At 37.3% G+C, this 18,596-nt stretch overlaps 1 protein-coding gene and 1 non-coding gene across 4 annotated transcripts in view; both read left to right on the top strand.

Annotated features, from left to right (window-relative positions):
- Nucleotides 1-287: 287 nt before the first annotated feature.
- Nucleotides 288-359, top strand: trnah-gug. The gene has a single exon. It is a non-coding gene; the product is annotated as a tRNA-His (tRNA).
- Nucleotides 360-3,350: 2,991 nt separating this feature from the next.
- ptk2aa (protein tyrosine kinase 2aa) overlaps nucleotides 3,351-18,596 on the top strand; it is a 66,674-nt gene continuing 51,428 nt past the window's right edge. For 2 of the 3 annotated variants that reach the window (XM_042011916.1, XM_042011915.1), the window contains exon 1: nucleotides 3,351-3,540. Coding sequence is in view for 1 of the 3 variants with exons in the window: in XM_042011914.1 (XP_041867848.1) it covers nucleotides 18,014-18,032 (19 nt within the window). In the remaining 2 variants the exon portion in view is untranslated. Of the gene's footprint in view, nucleotides 3,541-17,871; nucleotides 18,033-18,596 lie in introns of those variants that run through there. The other variant, XM_042011914.1, reaches the window with a different exon arrangement.

Raw genomic sequence — 18,596 nt, 5'->3', positions numbered from 1 at the left:
GGGGGGACTGCAAGAGAAACTAAAAATCCTGGTAATTCTAGTGTGAACTAGGACTGTGTGGTGGTTTGTACACTGCATTAGGGGCTACAGCTTCAGGATCATAGCGGCTTTCCTCACCAGATCATATCGTCTCTACCGTTACTATGGTAAATTAAGCGTTCAAACTGAGTCACAAAACAGGAAAAAATTGACACAAAAAGATGATGATAATTATTATTATTATTATTGTGATTAATGTTACAAAGCTATTTTTAAAATATGGTGTACTTTTACACTGTGGGTGGCCAGCCGTGATCGTATAGTGGTTAGTACTCTGCGTTGTGGCCGCAGCAACCCCGGTTCGAATCCGGGTCACGGCAGCTTGTTGCTTTCCTTCTAAAAACCATTACGATGTCCTATATGTATTAAAATACGCTTCTTTTATTAGATAGAGAGAGTGAGTTGAATTAGGAAACATTATAATATCAGTATAAATTCCGTGCAAAGACTATTGCCCAACGTGAGAGATGAGCATGGTCACTCAACCACCCCAATTTCAGCTTGTGATGTCACAAAAGAGCGACAGCCTCACAATAAATAAATAAATAAATAAATAAATAAATAAAGGTAAGGATTTTTTCAAGAGCAAGAAGTTAATGAATATTATTCGTATTTGTCAGACAAAAATAAAATAATACATAAACTTTCAGTGCAAAGTCATTTGAATGAAAAGTGTTATGGAATAGTTATGATTTGTTACAATCAAAACTTTTAGGATCACTCCAAAAACTACACAGGCTACACAAATTGCTCAGTGAAAAATAGTTAACAGAGTATAATGTTGAACTAGTCCTGTATAACGACCCTCTCACTGTTATTCACTGAATTCTTCAGCAACAGAGAAATTGCCTACTTCATCAGGAGTTGTATTTATTGTATGAACTGTCCATTTAGGAATTAAATCCCTAAATTATGACATGACATATTAAATTATTATTACTTATTCATAATGTTGGTTTGATGTGACAAAACTAAGCCAACACAGTTCAACCACCGACCCTAAAAATATAAAAATGTTCATGAAAATCCTTTGCTTGCCCAATGCAAATAATTATGCAATTACAATTTATGTCCACTAGATGTGGCCGTTGATCCTGTTAGAGAATATATGTACACTTTATTTTACTGGAGAAAGGTACCTGGCATTGGTATAAATTAGAGCAGCTACTGGGTCAAACAGTAAAGAGTAAGAGTTAATTTAACATTTAACATTTGACATAAAGATCTTTACTATGCAGAGGAAGTAGTTTTATATATGAAGATGTATTGTGGGGCTTCCAAAGCTCCAGATTATTGATTGTGACCAAAAAAATCATTTTATCCTGGATTTATATATTATATATATATGTGTGTGTGTGTGTGTGTGTGTGTGTGTGTGTGTGTGTGTGTGTGTGTGTGTGTGTGTGTGTGTGTGTGTGTGTGTGTGTGTGTGTGTATGAGACAGTCTTGAAGGGACACTATTGTAGAAACAGTTCTTTACTAGTTATTTGGACTTTGGACTTTGGCTTTGGACTCACTTTTTGTTTTGTTTGTCTTATATCCTTAGATAAAATTTTGTTTGTTTGAATTGATACATGGTTTTGATGTTTCTAAGAAGCTCTGCTTGGTTTACAAGTATCTTTTGAAAGATTGTATTGGATCACTTTAAGCCCCCTTTGCATATGGTTATTTTAGTTGTTTAAACCTGTGATAGACTGGCGACCTGTCCAGGGTGTACCCTGCTTCTTGCCTGGCTCCAGTTTCCCTATGTACCTGAATTGAACTAAACAGCATAGAAAATGGATGGATGGATGGATGGATGGATAGTTGTTTCGAATGTCTTAAAGGTCTTGGGCCTTCTTATTTATGTGACCTGCTTTTACGTTATGAGCCCTCACAAACCCTGAGGTCCTCTGGCACTGGCCTCTTAATTGTTCCTAAAGTCAGGGCTAAACCCTATGGCGAGGCCCCATTCCCCCACTATGGCCTTCATCTGTGGAACAGACTGCCAAAGAGCCTCAGGGATACAGAGGCTGTTGATGTTTTTAAAAAGAGGTTTAAAACCTATAATTTTAGGATAGATTTAAACTGAATCTTTATTGTAGTTATTTATTTGTGCATGTATTTATTTTTTCAAGTTATTTGTGTTTTAGTCTCTTAATTTATTTTGTACTATTTTTGTAGCTAGATTATTTTTAATGTATCTTCTGCTTTCATCTGTTAGTGTTTTTAGGTTTATTTGATCTTTGTTTGAACTTTTTAGTATTTTTAACTCTAGTGTTTTCCTCATGGGGACCCACCACACTGGGGGCTCTGCCTACTCGGTCTACAGGGTTGCTGTTGCAGCAAAGGTCCAGTCTGGATGGCTGGTGTTACTACAGCCCTATGGCTGTGGTGGGGAACCCGGCTTGCCCTGATCGGGGTGGTTCCTGTGGTGGTGCCCATGTGGTCATGGGTGGGCTGGCTCCTGTTGTGGATGGATCCCCAAATATGTTTCCTCACAGCAGCATCAAGCCAGATGTTTATTATTTTTAACTTTATTACTATTTCTATAAGCGACAGTAAATAGGGGTTAGAGTTCTTGTTTGAGTAAAACAGTGAGGGGGGTAGTGGTACTTGCATACTATTTGTTAGTGTATGTGCATGTGTAACTGTGTGAAAGAGAAACTAGAATATTTTAAATGACTTGTTTTATTTTAATATGCATAAATTGTTTTTATTAAGTGCTTTATAAATAAATTTTATTTGATGTCATACTACAGTCAGTGGTGGACAATTGTAAATAAATATACTCAATTACAGCATAAGACATGCAAAGTCTAATGGATGCGTACAAGATATGCACAAGCTATTTACATATCCAATACATTACACACAAACACTCATGGTGTGTAAATAAATATCCAGGTGCAAAAGATAATCATGAAGAACTGTTATTACACGTTATAACATGTGGATAGACATCCGTATAGTACTAGGTAAATGATATAGTAACCACCATAAAAAAATAGGAAAAACATTATTTAGACTCTCATATGTTTAATTAAGTAACATTTTCAAGATGAGAATCTGTAACAGAATATTTCATTAGTGTCACTTTTACTTCAGTTCACATGTATTCACATGTATTGAATGGAAAAAAAAGTTTAAAAAGCTGCTGCTACCACAACCGGAGTATAATTTGAAAGATTTTAGGTACACATCTATCCATTCATGAGCTGCTGCTGTTTTCTATGCCCCAGGCCAGGCTTTTCCTCCCTCCTTCCGCGCGCGCGCGCGTGTATGTGTGTTGCTCCCTACAGCAGCCATATTGGAATGCTGGATGTGAAGAGGGGAAGCAGGAACAGGCGACGAGAGAGAGGGGGGAGCGAGAAGCGGAGACAGACAGCAGCGAGAAAAGCCTTTCTGTAACTACTCCCAGTTCTACAACTCAAATAACGGATTAAACACCGACTTTTAACCGCTTTTACCGCCGGTAAAACCGACAAATAACCTCTCAGAGAGCACCTGGAGCAAGTCAACGTGAGTGATGTGTTTTTATGGGAGTATTTCAACTGCTTTAGGAAATTCTGGGATGCGGTTGGGTTAACGTTCGTCCTGGCTGCCATTAGCAGTTTCCTCTCTTTAAACATGGGCACATTTACTTATTTTTTATTTTTATTTATCTTTTTAACTAACACTACATTAATCGTGAAATTGCTGTTAAAAGATAGCTTAGCTTTAAAGGGACATATAGTTTTCCTGTTAGTAACTTGGAGCACTTGAAAAGGTGACCCACCGCCACCAAACTCGTCGCCACAGTCACATGTAGTTAATGTGGTCTAACGTTGGTTGTAATTTACGCTAAATTAGTGCTCCGGATTAACCCACATTTAGCTCTAAAATCTATCCTGAGTAGTCTCCTGTTCCACGGCAGACGCATTCAAGGCTGTTCGGTTACCTTGATATACCTCCCCAACGAACTGAACTTAGTGAACTTCTGTCTTGAAGAAGTAGTTGTGTATTAATCTAGCCTACTTTGTCCCTTGTATTATATTCAGCCCAGTCCATTGTTTAATGGCTACATAATTGATATGAGTTGTTGTGATTTGTTGACATATTCTTATTTACTGTACATTTTCAGACAGATTAAGGAAATGAGCTCTAAAGACATTCACAAATCTATGCTTGCAATACCGAAAGTTATTCATTTCTAAATTGATTAATCTGCTGTCATAAAATTGATTCAGTTCTTTCCGCAAGCCAAATTCCCTATATTTTGCAGTTTTTTAAATATATTGCATGTTTTAAACTTATAGATTAATATTTTTAATGAGTTTTATTTTCATAGTGCGCCACACTGACAATGACAAAAAAGTTGTTGGAATATATTGTTAAAATAAAAACATACTAAAATATTAAATTTGTTTCCACTCAGTACTTGGTTAAACCCTCTTTGGCAGAAATGTCATCCTAGAGTCTTCATGGGATTGATACTCCAAGCTTGGTACACTGCTTAGTTGGAAGTTTCTCCCCTTCTTGGCAGAATTGTTTAAGCCAGGTTGGAAGTGTGCAACCATTTTAAGGTTTCTCCACAGATCCTATGTTGCACTCAGGTTTATTCTCTGCTAGGTCTTTCTACTTCCAGAATGATCTTGAAGCAATTCCTTTGTTTTCATGATAGTGTGATTGCGGGGGTTGTCTTGTTGACATATAAACATTCACTCCAACCTGGTTTCCAGTGTGCTATGAAAAAGGTTTTCACTCAGAATAACCTTGTGTTTTCTGAATAGATTTTTCTCCACATCCTGACTAATCTCGGATGCTAAAAATCATCCATAAAATCATGCATCAAGTTAACAGTTTAATCTCTAACACATCAGGCAGGTTTGATTGTTGCCTCTAGTTTGAGAATTGTTAGATGCCTTTTGATAAACTCTCAACCAGCTGTCATGTGCTTTTTTTTTTCTAGCGATGAATTATTTCTTTCCGACTATCCTACCATGATTGGTGGAGTCTTACACAGTTGTTGTCTTTCTATATGATTTTCACCACAAATCAACTCATTGGTGTCTTGGCCTTTAAACTTTCTTTGGTTGGTTTGACTGGACTAACAGGAGTTCTTTTGGTTGTTCCAGTCTTCTGTATGGAAGTGATGAAGGCTACTCTGTTCTTGTGCATGTTCAATGCTGCTGAAATGTTCTTGTGTGGGTGTGGGTGTTTAAATAATTGTGTGTCCTTCCTTGCTCTTTCCAATCAGTCTGAATTGAGACATGGAGATTTCAGTAAAGATGCAGAAACTACTGAGTGAAGAAATATGCACAAAACCCATTTACCTGTGTGTGTATAAATGATTGGTTATATATATATATATATATATATACTTTGTTATGGAACCAGGGATTTCGAGTACACTGATACTTAAATCCATAAAAAACATGTCTTTCTCTCTGATAAAAGAAGCTACTTAAAATCGTTGGTGTAGCTCATTAATATAACCTTGCTCGATATCCTTAAAGGGGCAATAAGCAGAAATTCCTCATTTCTAGACTGAGGAATTAAAAAAATTGCTATGTGAAGAACTAAAGGTGTAATTTCATCTGGAGTATAGCACGATGTCACACATCGTCTCTCTGTGTTGATCTCCAGCCCCGTGTTTACCAGCCGGTCCGGCTGTGCATTCGTGTACGTTATTGTGAATCGCCACCATCTTCCCTTCTCTTGGAGCCCTCAGCCCTCCCTCCCTATTAACGCCTTTAGCCAGTGAGCAACGGCAGCACATATTTTCAAAGCGAAATGGCAGAGAGCTGAATGAAATGTTCGGCAGAAGACAACCAGAATCCGACATTACCTCGAAAAAACAACGGTTGTCGGATAAATAAAGGGACATAACCTGGATAAACATTGGCCTTGTATTTCCAAAGAGGAGAGCACTGCGAGCGCTAAAGAGGCTACAGTTTGACTTGGAGCTAGCTCTTCTCTTGGACAGGTACGTAACAGCGTAGATGTTATAAGTTACTGCAACATGTTTCATAAAATGGTGATATTGGTTTGCTCAGTTTGCATTTTCATTTTTGGATAAGGCAAGTCGGGGGAAGAGGTAGAGGGAGGTCTGTCTCATTACACATTTTGTTTTGGTCTACAGGCAGCGCACAAAAGCAAACCTTGTGGTGAAGCGATTTAGCTTTTTGCCCCTTTAAGTCTTGTTAACAAAGAGCAAGAGAATGCAAAAACAAATTTTCCTAAAGGGTCGTCTGTGTTGCAGATGGCAAAGAGTTCACTATTATTGTCAAATACAAGAAGTCAGGTCAGAAACACATTGCTCTGCTCTGTCTATTTTCTCATGTGAAAGAGCTTTGATGCTGGGCTTCGGTTTCCTCTGCTTCATTTTCTGTTATGCAAGAAAATGCTTAGGAAACTATCCTAAGGCCATTGAGGCTTCAGACCTACAGTATGCAAATACAGTTGCAGTCCTGTACGCTTTCATTTCCATATCTGAAGCAAAGGTTCATTAAATGTGATCAGAACTGCTACAGTGCACATACTACTAGTTCCTTCATGTTTCAGTTATTAAGTATTTGATGAGGTTACTAAACTCATATTTGTTCTCATTTATTGTCAAACAAAATTAGTGTGGTTGTGATGGTTAACAAGTTCCTGTCATCTGAATAATAGCTGTCTTTGCAAGGATTATGTCCTGCAGGCACCACTTCCTACACTACAGCAAGCTAGATTAGTAATGCTTTGTGGTTAGTTAAGAACACATTATGTCCAAATGCTGTCAGCTGTAAAACTAAATCTTCTTACTCTTAATTAAAATGTAAATAGTTTTCAACAACTGTGACATAGCATTCTGAATCTGCTAATAAGACTTGGTAATCTCATGATTAAGTGCTTCAACACAAGAAGAATAGTCACTTGCAAGTTTGTACATACAGAAATATGTTTTTGGGGATTTCTAGCTAGTTTGTACAACTTACTACAAACAAGAATGCTAAATATGAAGCAGTGTCTCCCCTAGGTTTTTGGCACTGGGGTGGTAACTTAAACTTCTTGGGAGGGCAGGAGCTGCCGTTGGGGTCAGTGTTTCCCTTACCCCCCATATTATGGCAGGGGAAACAGCGTAAAGTATGTTTGACGTTATTGATATGGTGATGGTGATAGAGTTTAGCTATTTTTTTTTACAAATTTGCCAGCATGTGATGACATAAATGCAGGATAATTCATAATCTGATATACAGTAGAAACATGTCATGTTACATTTAGCTTTAAAACAAGTTGAAAACCATATTACTTTGCTTTATGTTTGACATACCATACCTCATGTGGTCCTGGGAAATGCCATCCTTGATGGTAGTCTGCTTTACCTTTAAGGGTTTTGTTTCATTATGTGACCCTAATTGTTCTAGGTGTTTGCGATATGGGCCATGCAGTTTGTAGAAATGAATAGGCTTCACATGTAGTAGTATGTATACCTACACCTTATCTGATTCTTCCTGTGGCAGGTCTACAGCAGGGTAATACAGTTTCTGTTTCTGTGCATGCTTAAGTGTGTGTGGTTGTGTGTGTAAATTGCAGAGCAGTGCAGAAGGCCTGTATTTATAGAAACACTTGACTACACTCAGAGATCTTACAGAAGTCCACTACATTGCAGAGAACTCTGCTTTTTTTCTGTCCTACACTGTGTTCTGTTTTAGGCCATTTATCTATTTGGAAATAGTCTGTTATGCTCAGTTTCTAATCAGTGGTCTACTGAAGTGTGTTCCACTGGAGGCTGCTGGACAGAAACAAAACTGTAGAGAAAGGCAAGATGTTAACAAAGCCAGCAGTCTTGTGTCAGTAGATTGCAGTATGTGGTGACTCACAATGACTCTTAACAAGTGATAGCAGTCATTCTAGACAGATATGTGTGGAGGCATGTAAGAAATTCTGAATAAAAGTCTGTGTGTCATTAGGAATTTATGATACCTAAGTGATTCTCCCCAGGAGAAAAACAGAACTTCTTTGTTTGCAGTTTGAGTACTTTTTGTTTATTTGTTTTGTGTTCTTTTTCAGGCAAATGGTTTGCTTATTTTTTCCAGTGTGTTGTTTATTTTGTATCTACTGTGTGAATCTATTAAGTTGGATAGAGGTGTGCTGTTTTCTCAGGCCCTGTACAAATATGTTTGCTTTTTGTACACTTACCTCAGGAAGAGGAAAAAATATGAATGAACAGTTAAACCGATTTAATCAGAGCTATTTGTTTTGGAAGTATGACTACCATAGCATGTGTTTATTAAAATTAGTGGCTACAGAACTAGTCCAAACTTTGGACACATGTATTTATTAATTTTGACTGGCACTGTATGTATGCACATATTTGTGCAAGTGCTGACCTTTGCATAGTGAATCTATAAATTATGCTTACATCTAACATGGACCTCATCCCCCTGCATCCTGCAATACTGCATACTGTTTGAGCCACGGAGGAAAAGAAGAGTGTGTGTTGTGCATTCCTATTTAGTAAACTAAATGAATATCCATTCCCTTTGCTTGTGGATTGCATTCAGGAAGCAGACCCCATACTCCACCATGTGCACACATTTTCAGAGCACTTATGTACATCCTAAAACATGCTGGGTCCCTCAGGAGCTTAAAGGAAAACGCCTTCTTCCTCTTAGAGGCAGCAACACTGTGTTTGTGTGTGAGGTGGTGTGTGTCTTTGTACATGGATTATCTGTGTTTTTCTGTATGACACACACATAATGATGACAAAGATAACTTGGATAAAAATCATCTTTGTTTTGTCTGCTGAAAATCCTTTCAATCCTTAAGGTTGGATTAGCAAAATGTGTGTAATTTCATGAGGCCACATTTATCTGTAAGCTAACTGTAAGATAATACTGCTTGAATCACAAACACTTTTTATCTGAATTTATGTAAAGGCATGTTTGTCTCGTCCCTCAGTGGAATTTTGCCTCTAATTGGATAATTACTTTTTGGCTTATGAGTGTTTACATTCTGTGCTCTTCAGTAATGATCTGTCTTTCTGAAGTGTGGGCTAATTCCACAAGATATAAACTAACTCTAATCTGAATGCAGCAAAAGGGATGAGTGGTTGTTGTGTATCTTGAGAAGTCAATAAGCCTCATAAAAAGCTTGCAAATGCAACTTTCTATTTCTCTAAAGACTTTCATTTATTTCTCACTTTTGTTAACAGTAATTGCTAAATAACTAAATTTGGATGTAACAAGAGCTTTTGCAAAGCTGCTGCTCTGTCCATGATACAGCCTATCAAGGTAAAAATTCAAATATACTGACCTTGTTGCATTAAGGTAACACTTGTTATCATTATATAAACATAATAATAATAATAATAACAATAACATTGTTTGATTGAACATATCTTATTTGTGTTTTGTAAATGACCCCACAGACATCATATATTTAGCCACAGCTTTGTCATTGGATCACAGACACTCAAGTGTTTGAATCCACCTGTATGTCAAACACATGCACAAAAACAAAACAAAAAAAAAAAAAAAAGAAAAACAACAAATAACCAAAAACAGTCACCAAACTTCTTCTGACAGATTTGCAGCCTTTACCTTTTGTAGGTATGCTCTCAAACCAGCTCTAATAATTTATAATGACTGGCTTAGTGCTAAGTTGTTAACCTAAATTTGAACATAGAGCTGTACTGACAACCACATATACTGATTTTGTGTTTAATTCTATTAATATTTTAAATTGCAGAGAGTCTACAGGGCTCCAGACTGCGACCAAATGGTCGCATTTTGCGACTAAAATGTGAGACAGTGCAAGTGAATTTTTCATCTACTTGCGCAATGGTGACCAATACATTTGCCAGTCTTTGTCTTGTAGTAGTTATAACTGAATTAATTTTGTCGCTAACAAACTTCTGCTCACCTCTTCAGTCCAGTCATTCACAGTAATGCGCAAATTAGCTGCTGGTTTGCCGACTCAAACTAACTTCGATACGAGAAAAGGAGACGAACACCAACGAAGAAGACGACAGCCAATGTGTGTGTGAGCGGGGACGAACGACCACTGTGATTGGCTTATGTGTGGAAAGAGGCGGGTCTTGGGGGAGTTTATTTTTCCTCGGTGTTGCCAGCTTAGTGGCTTTGTCGCTTTATTTTGCGAGTTTTCAGACCCGTCTAGTACGGAAGCGTGGAGCTGTCACCCAAATAAAAAAAAAATCGGACCTTATCACGTTATAACGTGATAAGTTTATTGTAAAAACTTATAACGTGATACGTTTCACGTTATTACAATAAAGGTGATACGTTTTACGTTTTTACAAAAAACATATCACGTTATAACGTGATACGTTTCACGTTATTACAATAAAGTATCACGTTATAACGTGATACGTTTTACGTTTTTACAATAAACATATCACGTTATAACGTGATAAGGTCCGATTTTTTTTTTTATTTGGGTGACAGCTCCATGCTTCCGTAGTAGTCTAGCGACTTTAAAAAAAAGGAAAAAAAGTGACTTGTGACAAATCTAGTGACTTTTTCTGGTATTATTGGAGATTTTTGGAGACTGACGTAAATAAAGGTAGTGTATGTACAAGGCTGATTATGCTAATTTGCGACTTCTACCGACTTTTAGGACAGCCAATAGCTACTGTTCTTACTGAGAAGTTGGAAACAGTGTCTGGAGAGGAGTATAAGTCCCTTAAGCTGTTTATTGCCAGGAACTACATGGACAAGTCATACCATGCCCTATGGGGGATGATGGGGACAAAGTTGCCATTCTGCTTCGACTACAAAGTGAAAATCAAATCAAGATGTGTTTTTTATGTTGTGTCAACTGCAAAACAATATAAATTGTAGACATTGTAATTTCTGAATTTATTGTTCAAGTATTTATTACTAATACAGTGAAAATGAGAGGAAATGTGAATATATGCTATGCAAAGTGATTTCAATGTGAGCCCCTAAATTTTCTGCTTGCTCTCCTAAAAGTTTAAGTTAGGGGCCACTGTGCTCCCGTAAAAAAAGTTAGTCTGAAGCCCTGGTCTATTTAATATTAGAAGTTATTGCACTTTATAATGCTCCCCCTCCCCTCAGCTAAAATGTGCTCACGCATCTGTGTGCATGCTTGTACATTGTTGAACCCTTGTACTATGATATGAAACCATGCATACATAGATGCACATATGCTTGCTGCATCAACTGAAATTTGCAACAATGGCAGGAAATGACATCGTTGCTCATGACTTGCTCCTCCATTGGGGCATGAACACAGAGACGGATACACATTCACACATTTAGAGCAAGCTACCTTTGGTCAAACAGGTCACGGGTGAAGCTTGTCAGTTTGTGATAAATGGGGGTGGAGCACTGGTGTGAAGATGTGTGTGTCGGGGTTTGTGTGTTGACTGTAGGAAATGATGCTCCTCCTTTAACCAGTATGACTCAACAAAGTAATCATGGTTCTGATGTTTTTTCATTTTTCCTTGAGCAATCCACTGCAGTCGTAAAAGAACAATTGATACAAAAGCATTGTAAATTCGTTGGCCTCTCTTCTTCTGTGTGTCTGTGGATGTCGTGTTTGAGTGGACAGTGTAATTCCTTTCGAATGAGTCAGATGGGCTTCATGGAAGAAGTAATTGTCGTTCTTTGCTATATGGATGAAGAGAAAAGATGTAGGAGGAAAAAGAGCATGAAAAAGATGTTCTGTGTGCATGTGCACATATGTAGAAAACATGTCATTATCTGCTCAAATTGAAACACTATATTGTTTTGAGCTTCAACAACTTTAGTATGTTTAAATTGCAGAGTTTTTTTTTTGTAGGGCAAAATTTTCAGTGACTATGATGAATTTTATTTAAAAAAATGTGGAAATACACTTGCCTGAGCCATCTCTACTAATTAATTCGGGCATGTAATACCCAAAGTGTTTGTCATCTCAGTGCTGTTTCAAATTTTGACCATTTCACTATTGTTACGTTATTATTCACTGTTATCGCAAGCATTTGCTAAAAAAGAAAAACATTAATTCTATTTGTTGTTGTCCAAAAGAAAAGGAAATATGCAACTAAACATTTCTCTTGGTATTTTTCTTACTGTGAACTTTAAAGGTTTAACAGGTAAACAGCATGCTGGTATACTTTTCTCTTACCTCCAACTGCACCTTTCTTTTTGTTCAACAGTCCACCAGTTAAAATATTTTGGATTATGTCTCAGACAGCAGTTGAACTTTTAAAATGATGAATGTACTTCGTGCTACATTAGTCAAAAGATGAAGGTGCAATGATTTTTTATTTTTATTTTTGCAGAGCTGAACTAACTTATCTGCAGTTTGGACTTGATGAATAATGATCTTAAAATCAGATCACAATTAAATTTTCGATGATAAGCATGACACATTTTCAGTCGATCCATCTACAAAGCAGGCTGTGTATCCTTCAGCACACCAGTCCACTAGTTTGTGGTAATGCACCTCTAAGCTGCTTCCTTATTACCAAGAAAACTTAAGAAGGAAATGACAAAAAACAAAAAACAAACGAACAGACAAAAATAAAAATGTGGAGCTGCCTTCAGACTGTGGAAGGAAACTGAACAGAAATGTAGAAGAGAGTAAAGAAAGATCATCTGAAAAATTATGAAGACATTTATAAATACCGGGTGCAAACTTTGTTGTCTGTTAGTGAACACCAAATGGGAAAATAATTTTTTTAACTACCTGAAAAAGTATCACTTTATTGACTACACAGAAAGCCTGCAGGCCGATGTGACTCGGTTCTTGCACTGCAGGCATCAAACAGAAAAACATCATCTCATCATTTGTGTCTGCCATCCTGTATGAAAAGCATTCAAAACCTTGTAAAGAGGTGTCAGTAGCAAGTTGAACTTTGTTTTATTTTTTTATTATCTTTAGTAGTTTACTTTTGAAATTAACAGCATTAACAAACTATATTGTAAATATTGAAAATATTGCGATGGACCAAGATAGAAAATAATAATGTGATAATATTTTTTGGTATCACTCCCAGGACTACCTGTAATGTTCTTGCAGAGTGTGAAAATAATAAAATGTTTAAGCAAAGAGTGCAGCAACTTTTTAGCACAAGTCTTGATTATGCTCGTTTTGCTACCCCATTGCATGCGATAAACACATCCCAGAGAACAGTGGACTTCTGCAGAATCTTTTTTAAGAGACATGGTTTTGGCTGACCGTGGTTTGCATAGGCTATACAGACTCAATGAGTGTGTGATTTTAAATGCAGCGATACCGATCTGGATGATAGCTTAGACCCATGTGCAGTCGAGAACATCACTTCCCTCCACCAGATTGTGATTGTTTGTTGTAGACGTATGTCTTTATCATATTTTAACACCCAGAATATAATAATTGATCAGAAATTAATTCACACAGATAACCAGGTATTTTTTTTAATTTCAGAATCAAAATATAAGAACAATAAATGTTTAATGAACATATAAAGGATCAGTATGGTGGTGTAGTTGCAGCCAGCAGTTTGTAGATTTGCACATGTTAATCCATCCGTCTGTAAAATGGCTGAATTAACATTTAATGATCAGTAATTTTTAAATTCATGATGGGTGTAAGAATATACACCAAACACCAGATAAACACCAACTTCTGAGACTAAAACAGGTAGTAATGCAGCAGTAATTCAGCAGATTGTAATGATCTAAGGTATTAGATCGTAACTCCACCTCTCTTGTGAGCCTATTGTGGTAAGGGTGTTTCTTTTCAGCGTGTTTTAGCCATGTTTTTAACACAATTTACTAGTGAGAAATATAAACTGAATGAATTTGCATATTCATAGATCCCTGCTCACTAAATGAGGCAAAGGAATACAGTTATATATTTAAGCCATTTTTAAATGCACAATGATTTACAGAAAATTCTAATGAACAGATACTAGTTTGGTGTTTATTCAATGCTATTAGATTTGAAACTTAATTCCTGTGCATTATGTTTGTTTTCATAATAGGTAGATACACATATCTGGTAACCTATACATATAATTTTAATAGATGCACTTGTAATAAATTTACCTAAAATATTCTTAAGTTAGATATTGACTTGGCTCGGCATGGCTTTAAGCTGTTTCACAGTAACTTAATCATGTCTGTTACGTGACAAATTGTGACAGAATATCCCTGCTTAATGACTGTCATTTATTATACAAGTCAACCAAATAGAAATGTCAGCTCTGATTTGTCATGTATTTTTACTGAACATATTTACTCAGTCATAATTTTACTAATTTTCAAAATTTTTTAATGGTTCTAGATGTTAAAGACTCTTGCTATCCCTATTGAATGTCTGGTTTCCAAGGCTAAACCACCCAAAAAGTTGCTCAAGCCAGGTACATTAATGAGAGTCAAAGAGGGAATCTGAGAAAAAAAAAAAAAAAAACTATGATAACTGTGTTTGGTCAATCTGACTTCATGTCTTCTCTAAAATTATCCACAGACAATTTTGCAGAAAATCCTTGTAGTCATAATAGCCTGCAGGGACAAACCCAGACATCAGTGGTGAAACACCTGGATACAAGTCATGTGTATGATGTCACTCTCACAAATGCGGTGCACTACCATAAACTAGTGTGGCTGAGGTCAGATGTGGGTATAATGCAACAGTGTCTGTCTGTATGTTGATGTATCTGTCTGTGTGATTAGTCACCAGCAGGCGCAGTCCTGTAACAAAGATTCATTGATAAATTGTTTTGAATAGTCTGTCTGCTGTACTCCTCTTTGTCAGGTTAAATAAATGATAATAAAAAAAAAACTGACAAAACTAAAATAAATCATAAGAGTAAAAAAAATAGCTGATAATGATAATTCATATTGAATATATTGCAGCATGATGAAGTGCATTTCGACCAACAGCACCTAGAACTTAATAGCCAGGGTTTTTTTTCCCCCCCAGAAGCTAAAAGATTATTTCAGCCTTGGTCCGCTGAATTTCCTCTGTGGTCTAAGCTTCGGGGTAGATTAGGCAAATTAAATCTGTTGCAGTGTCACTCCACCCCGTCTGTGCTTGCTGGAGTCTAGGCACTGCCATACTGAGCCTATCCAGACAAGAAAGCGAGGAAGTTATCTGTATTAAATTAAAAAGCTGCTCATCTTACACACTTTTGTAGTACTCAGGGTGTTTGTATCTATTTCTAAAAGCACAACATTTAACCACTCAAATGTTATCATAAACATTGCAACCTTGGTTGTCTGATGTAGACGCCACGCTGCCCTGCAGCCTGCAGGCGAGTTTCAGTTATATTTACACAAAATCTGTCAGTGTTACGTTTTTTCATTTTCATTCAGATTTGTATGTTTTTTTTTTGTACCTTTGTGAATAATTACTATGAAAAAATGTTATGTTAGCCACTCATGCCTTTGTTGTCCACCATAGAGACAGCCATGTCCTACAGCGCTGTTTCATCAGCCTGCAAACAAGGAAATGAGCTTCTGTGAAAAGATCAGGGGACTCATTTATAAAACATGGCGTAGGATCTTTACTAAAAGTGTACATACATATATAATGGGTGGAGATAGGCCAGGGTGGAGACTGTTTTCTTCCCACCTTGGCAAAATGATAGCGTCAATCAGTTGTACAGGCTACAACCATGATGATAAATTTGCCTGTTAGTTGCCACACAGACTCTGCGCTCTCTGGATGTCCAGGGTTTGAGATTTGAGTTTTTTATATATATTTTTTTTAGATCAAAAGATGTTTATGAAATAGTTATGGCTCACTACAAGCTACAGTACAGATAACATTGCTGGTTTAAATGCTTATGATAATGTGGATCTATAATTGATGTTTGGTGTGAAGTGAAATTAAATGTGTGAGAGGAGTATGATGCAGTCTGGGTACAATTCACCACCTCACCACCTGCATCGTCGATTTTCCTCGTCTCCAAAATGTCCGTACGCACGGGTCAGAGTTTATGTACAGGTGCACAAATTTTCCCATCATGTTTGTTTTTAAAGATCATAACTTTTACACGGGGAGTGGCGTATGCCACTTTCAGGCCCCGCTTTGTGTGTATGCCACGTTTATAAACGACGCCCCAGATTTACATCTTATTGCTTCACTTCACTTTGTTGTCACTATTGTTGCCACCTCTCATCCTAGACTTCGTCCGACCACGCGAGTCTTCGCTCACTTTGCAATAGAAACATGAGGAAATGCTTTTGCTAACTAATGTTACTTATTTCCACAGGATTCTAGGTGTTTTTATTTTCTCTTAGGTCATAATTGCTGGGAAACAATCAGATTTTTTCAGTACTCTGGATGTCACTGTCTGGGCTTTGTCTCCCCATTCGTATTGGAGCTTTCCAAATAATGTCTCAGTTTGAATGTTGTTTGCAAACAGTAACAGCTGTTCTCATGCTACAACCTAAAGATAACAGATTTCATGAGCAACAGAAAGGTGGAAATAAAATACTGGAAATACTCAACCAGTAAGAAATGTTCAGTGCTGCAAGCTTTGAAGGTTTTGGTTACTCTCAACAGTACCACCTCCATACCCCACTAGGGCCTTTTTTGAACTGAGATTTCCCTAACAGTACTCTTTTTAACCCCCTTTGGGGAAGTTGGATGCACTGAGAAACGTGTGAATCACACATCACTTGAGAAGGCATTCCACTAGAGGGGGATGTTAGTACACCAACTCATAAAGTATGGACGCTTACATTGAGAGAGACATCAGGGTAGAGCTTAGGTACCTTCTAAATGAGAGTCAGAGTAGGGTGTATGAGCTTGTGTGTGCCTGTCTGACATGTTGGCCTACTAATCCAGTGGCCCATTAATCTGCTTTACTCCTCAGAAACTCTCATCTTGTCTGTCTCCCTGTTTGCTTGCTTTTTGTATGTGAGAGATGAAGCAGATGATTCTGCCAGGCTTCATTTGTACAGTAGATCGCTGAATGTTCATTGTTACACATCCTAGAAATCAAGCTTAACTGTACATTTCATACCTTAGAGAAACTGTTACTTGATTTAGAAGTTTTTGAGTTCATTATTCTGTTACTGTTCTGGCATTTGTTGACAACTCTGATTTGTTGAGTTGTAATGGTTTTTGACTGAATGGTGAAAGAACTGTCTGAAAACAGGACAGTGTGTAATGCCAGTAAAGTAGCGTGTGTACTCCTAGCTGCATGCAATTTGATTATAATTGGATTAAATGTGTTAGATCTGTGGAACAACTTCCTGGTATTCCCCTTGTCTCACTCCCTTTTCTTGCACCAAAGATGGATGACTTTTGCTGGACTGCCTTGAGTCGAGAATATTACATTATGACTAATTGAGTGGCTCCTCAGGGGAGCATTTGTGTCACTGCGAGAGAATAGCCAAAGGCAATGTAGCACTCAAACCCACACCAAATGTTTAAATAAGTCAAACTCCCCTCTTTCTCCTTATGGCATTCTCAGCTGGGTCTACTTCTACCATATTATTTTCATGTAACTTTCCCCTACTTCTTAAAAAAATGTTGTGTTCCATTGCCTGTCATTTTACCATTTTTCTAAAAAACAAGTAAACAAAAAAAACAACAAAAAACTTTTTAACTTCATAGTTTCATCATGTATTTCCATCGCTTCTCGTGTATCTTCCTCCTCACTTGCTTCTCCTCTGTCTCCTGTACATCTGGCTCCCTTTCTCCCCCTCCATCACTCTCCTGGGGGACAAAGCCACTCCTCCCCCTTCCTCCTTTTCTGTCTTTCATCTCCTCCCCCCTTCCACCCTGTGTACTGCTCGTCTTTCCCTCCCTCCTCTCCCTCTTCCCTTTACTCCCACTACTCGTGTCGCTGTCTCTGTATGTCATTGTAGCAGTAGTAGCAGCGGCAGTTGTAGTACAGTGAGCAGGCAGAGGATGCTTACGTCGAGCTTAGGTCAACAGTAACCATCATTACTAAGTTAGCTGCCTAGCACAACACTAGCCTAAAGAACACAGAATCCTGGGATTTTTTTTTCCAATTTAGCAGTCTTTCAGAATAGGACTAGACTACTCTTCTTGACTGTAAATGGAAGGACTATATTATGGTAAGGGTTTTACTGTTATCATGTTATAAGTGACTGCGTCTGATTTCATGCAGGAAACAGTGATAAACTTGAATTTGAAAATCAGATCTGTTTTCACTTTTCTGCATGCTGTAAAGTTGAGAAATTGTTATGTATTTGTCTTTTTTATTGTGTGCAGTGCATGTATGTGTGTCTATATTTAAATAAACTGTAGTTTAGCTCTTTTGTTTTTTACATATATATAATTTTTTGGGACTTCTTGGTGTCTGTCACTGAAAAATATAAAATATGTTGCTGCTAACTGCTGTTTAAAGGTGATCAATGTAAAATTAAAAATGAAAATTCAAAACCTCTGTTGGAAAGAAGAGTTTGGTAGGAACACAATGATGTTATAGGTAAGAAGAAGGAAGTGAGGCATACTTATTAAAATGTATTTCAACTAGAGCTGAAATGGTTTGTTCTTGTTGATTTAACATCTTTATTAAGCTGCTGCATTGAGGAGCTCACCATAAGCAAACATACTATTACCATTTATTTTGGGGAGGTTTCAACCTCTCTTAAGTAATTGTTTCTATTGGCTTCATT

Source organism: Melanotaenia boesemani, chromosome 17 (genome assembly GCF_017639745.1).
Source record: "Melanotaenia boesemani isolate fMelBoe1 chromosome 17, fMelBoe1.pri, whole genome shotgun sequence".
Taxonomy (NCBI): Eukaryota; Metazoa; Chordata; class Actinopteri; order Atheriniformes; family Melanotaeniidae; genus Melanotaenia; species Melanotaenia boesemani.
The sequence above is the reverse complement of the archived record's forward strand: the minus strand, read 5'-3'. Positions and strand labels throughout refer to the sequence as shown.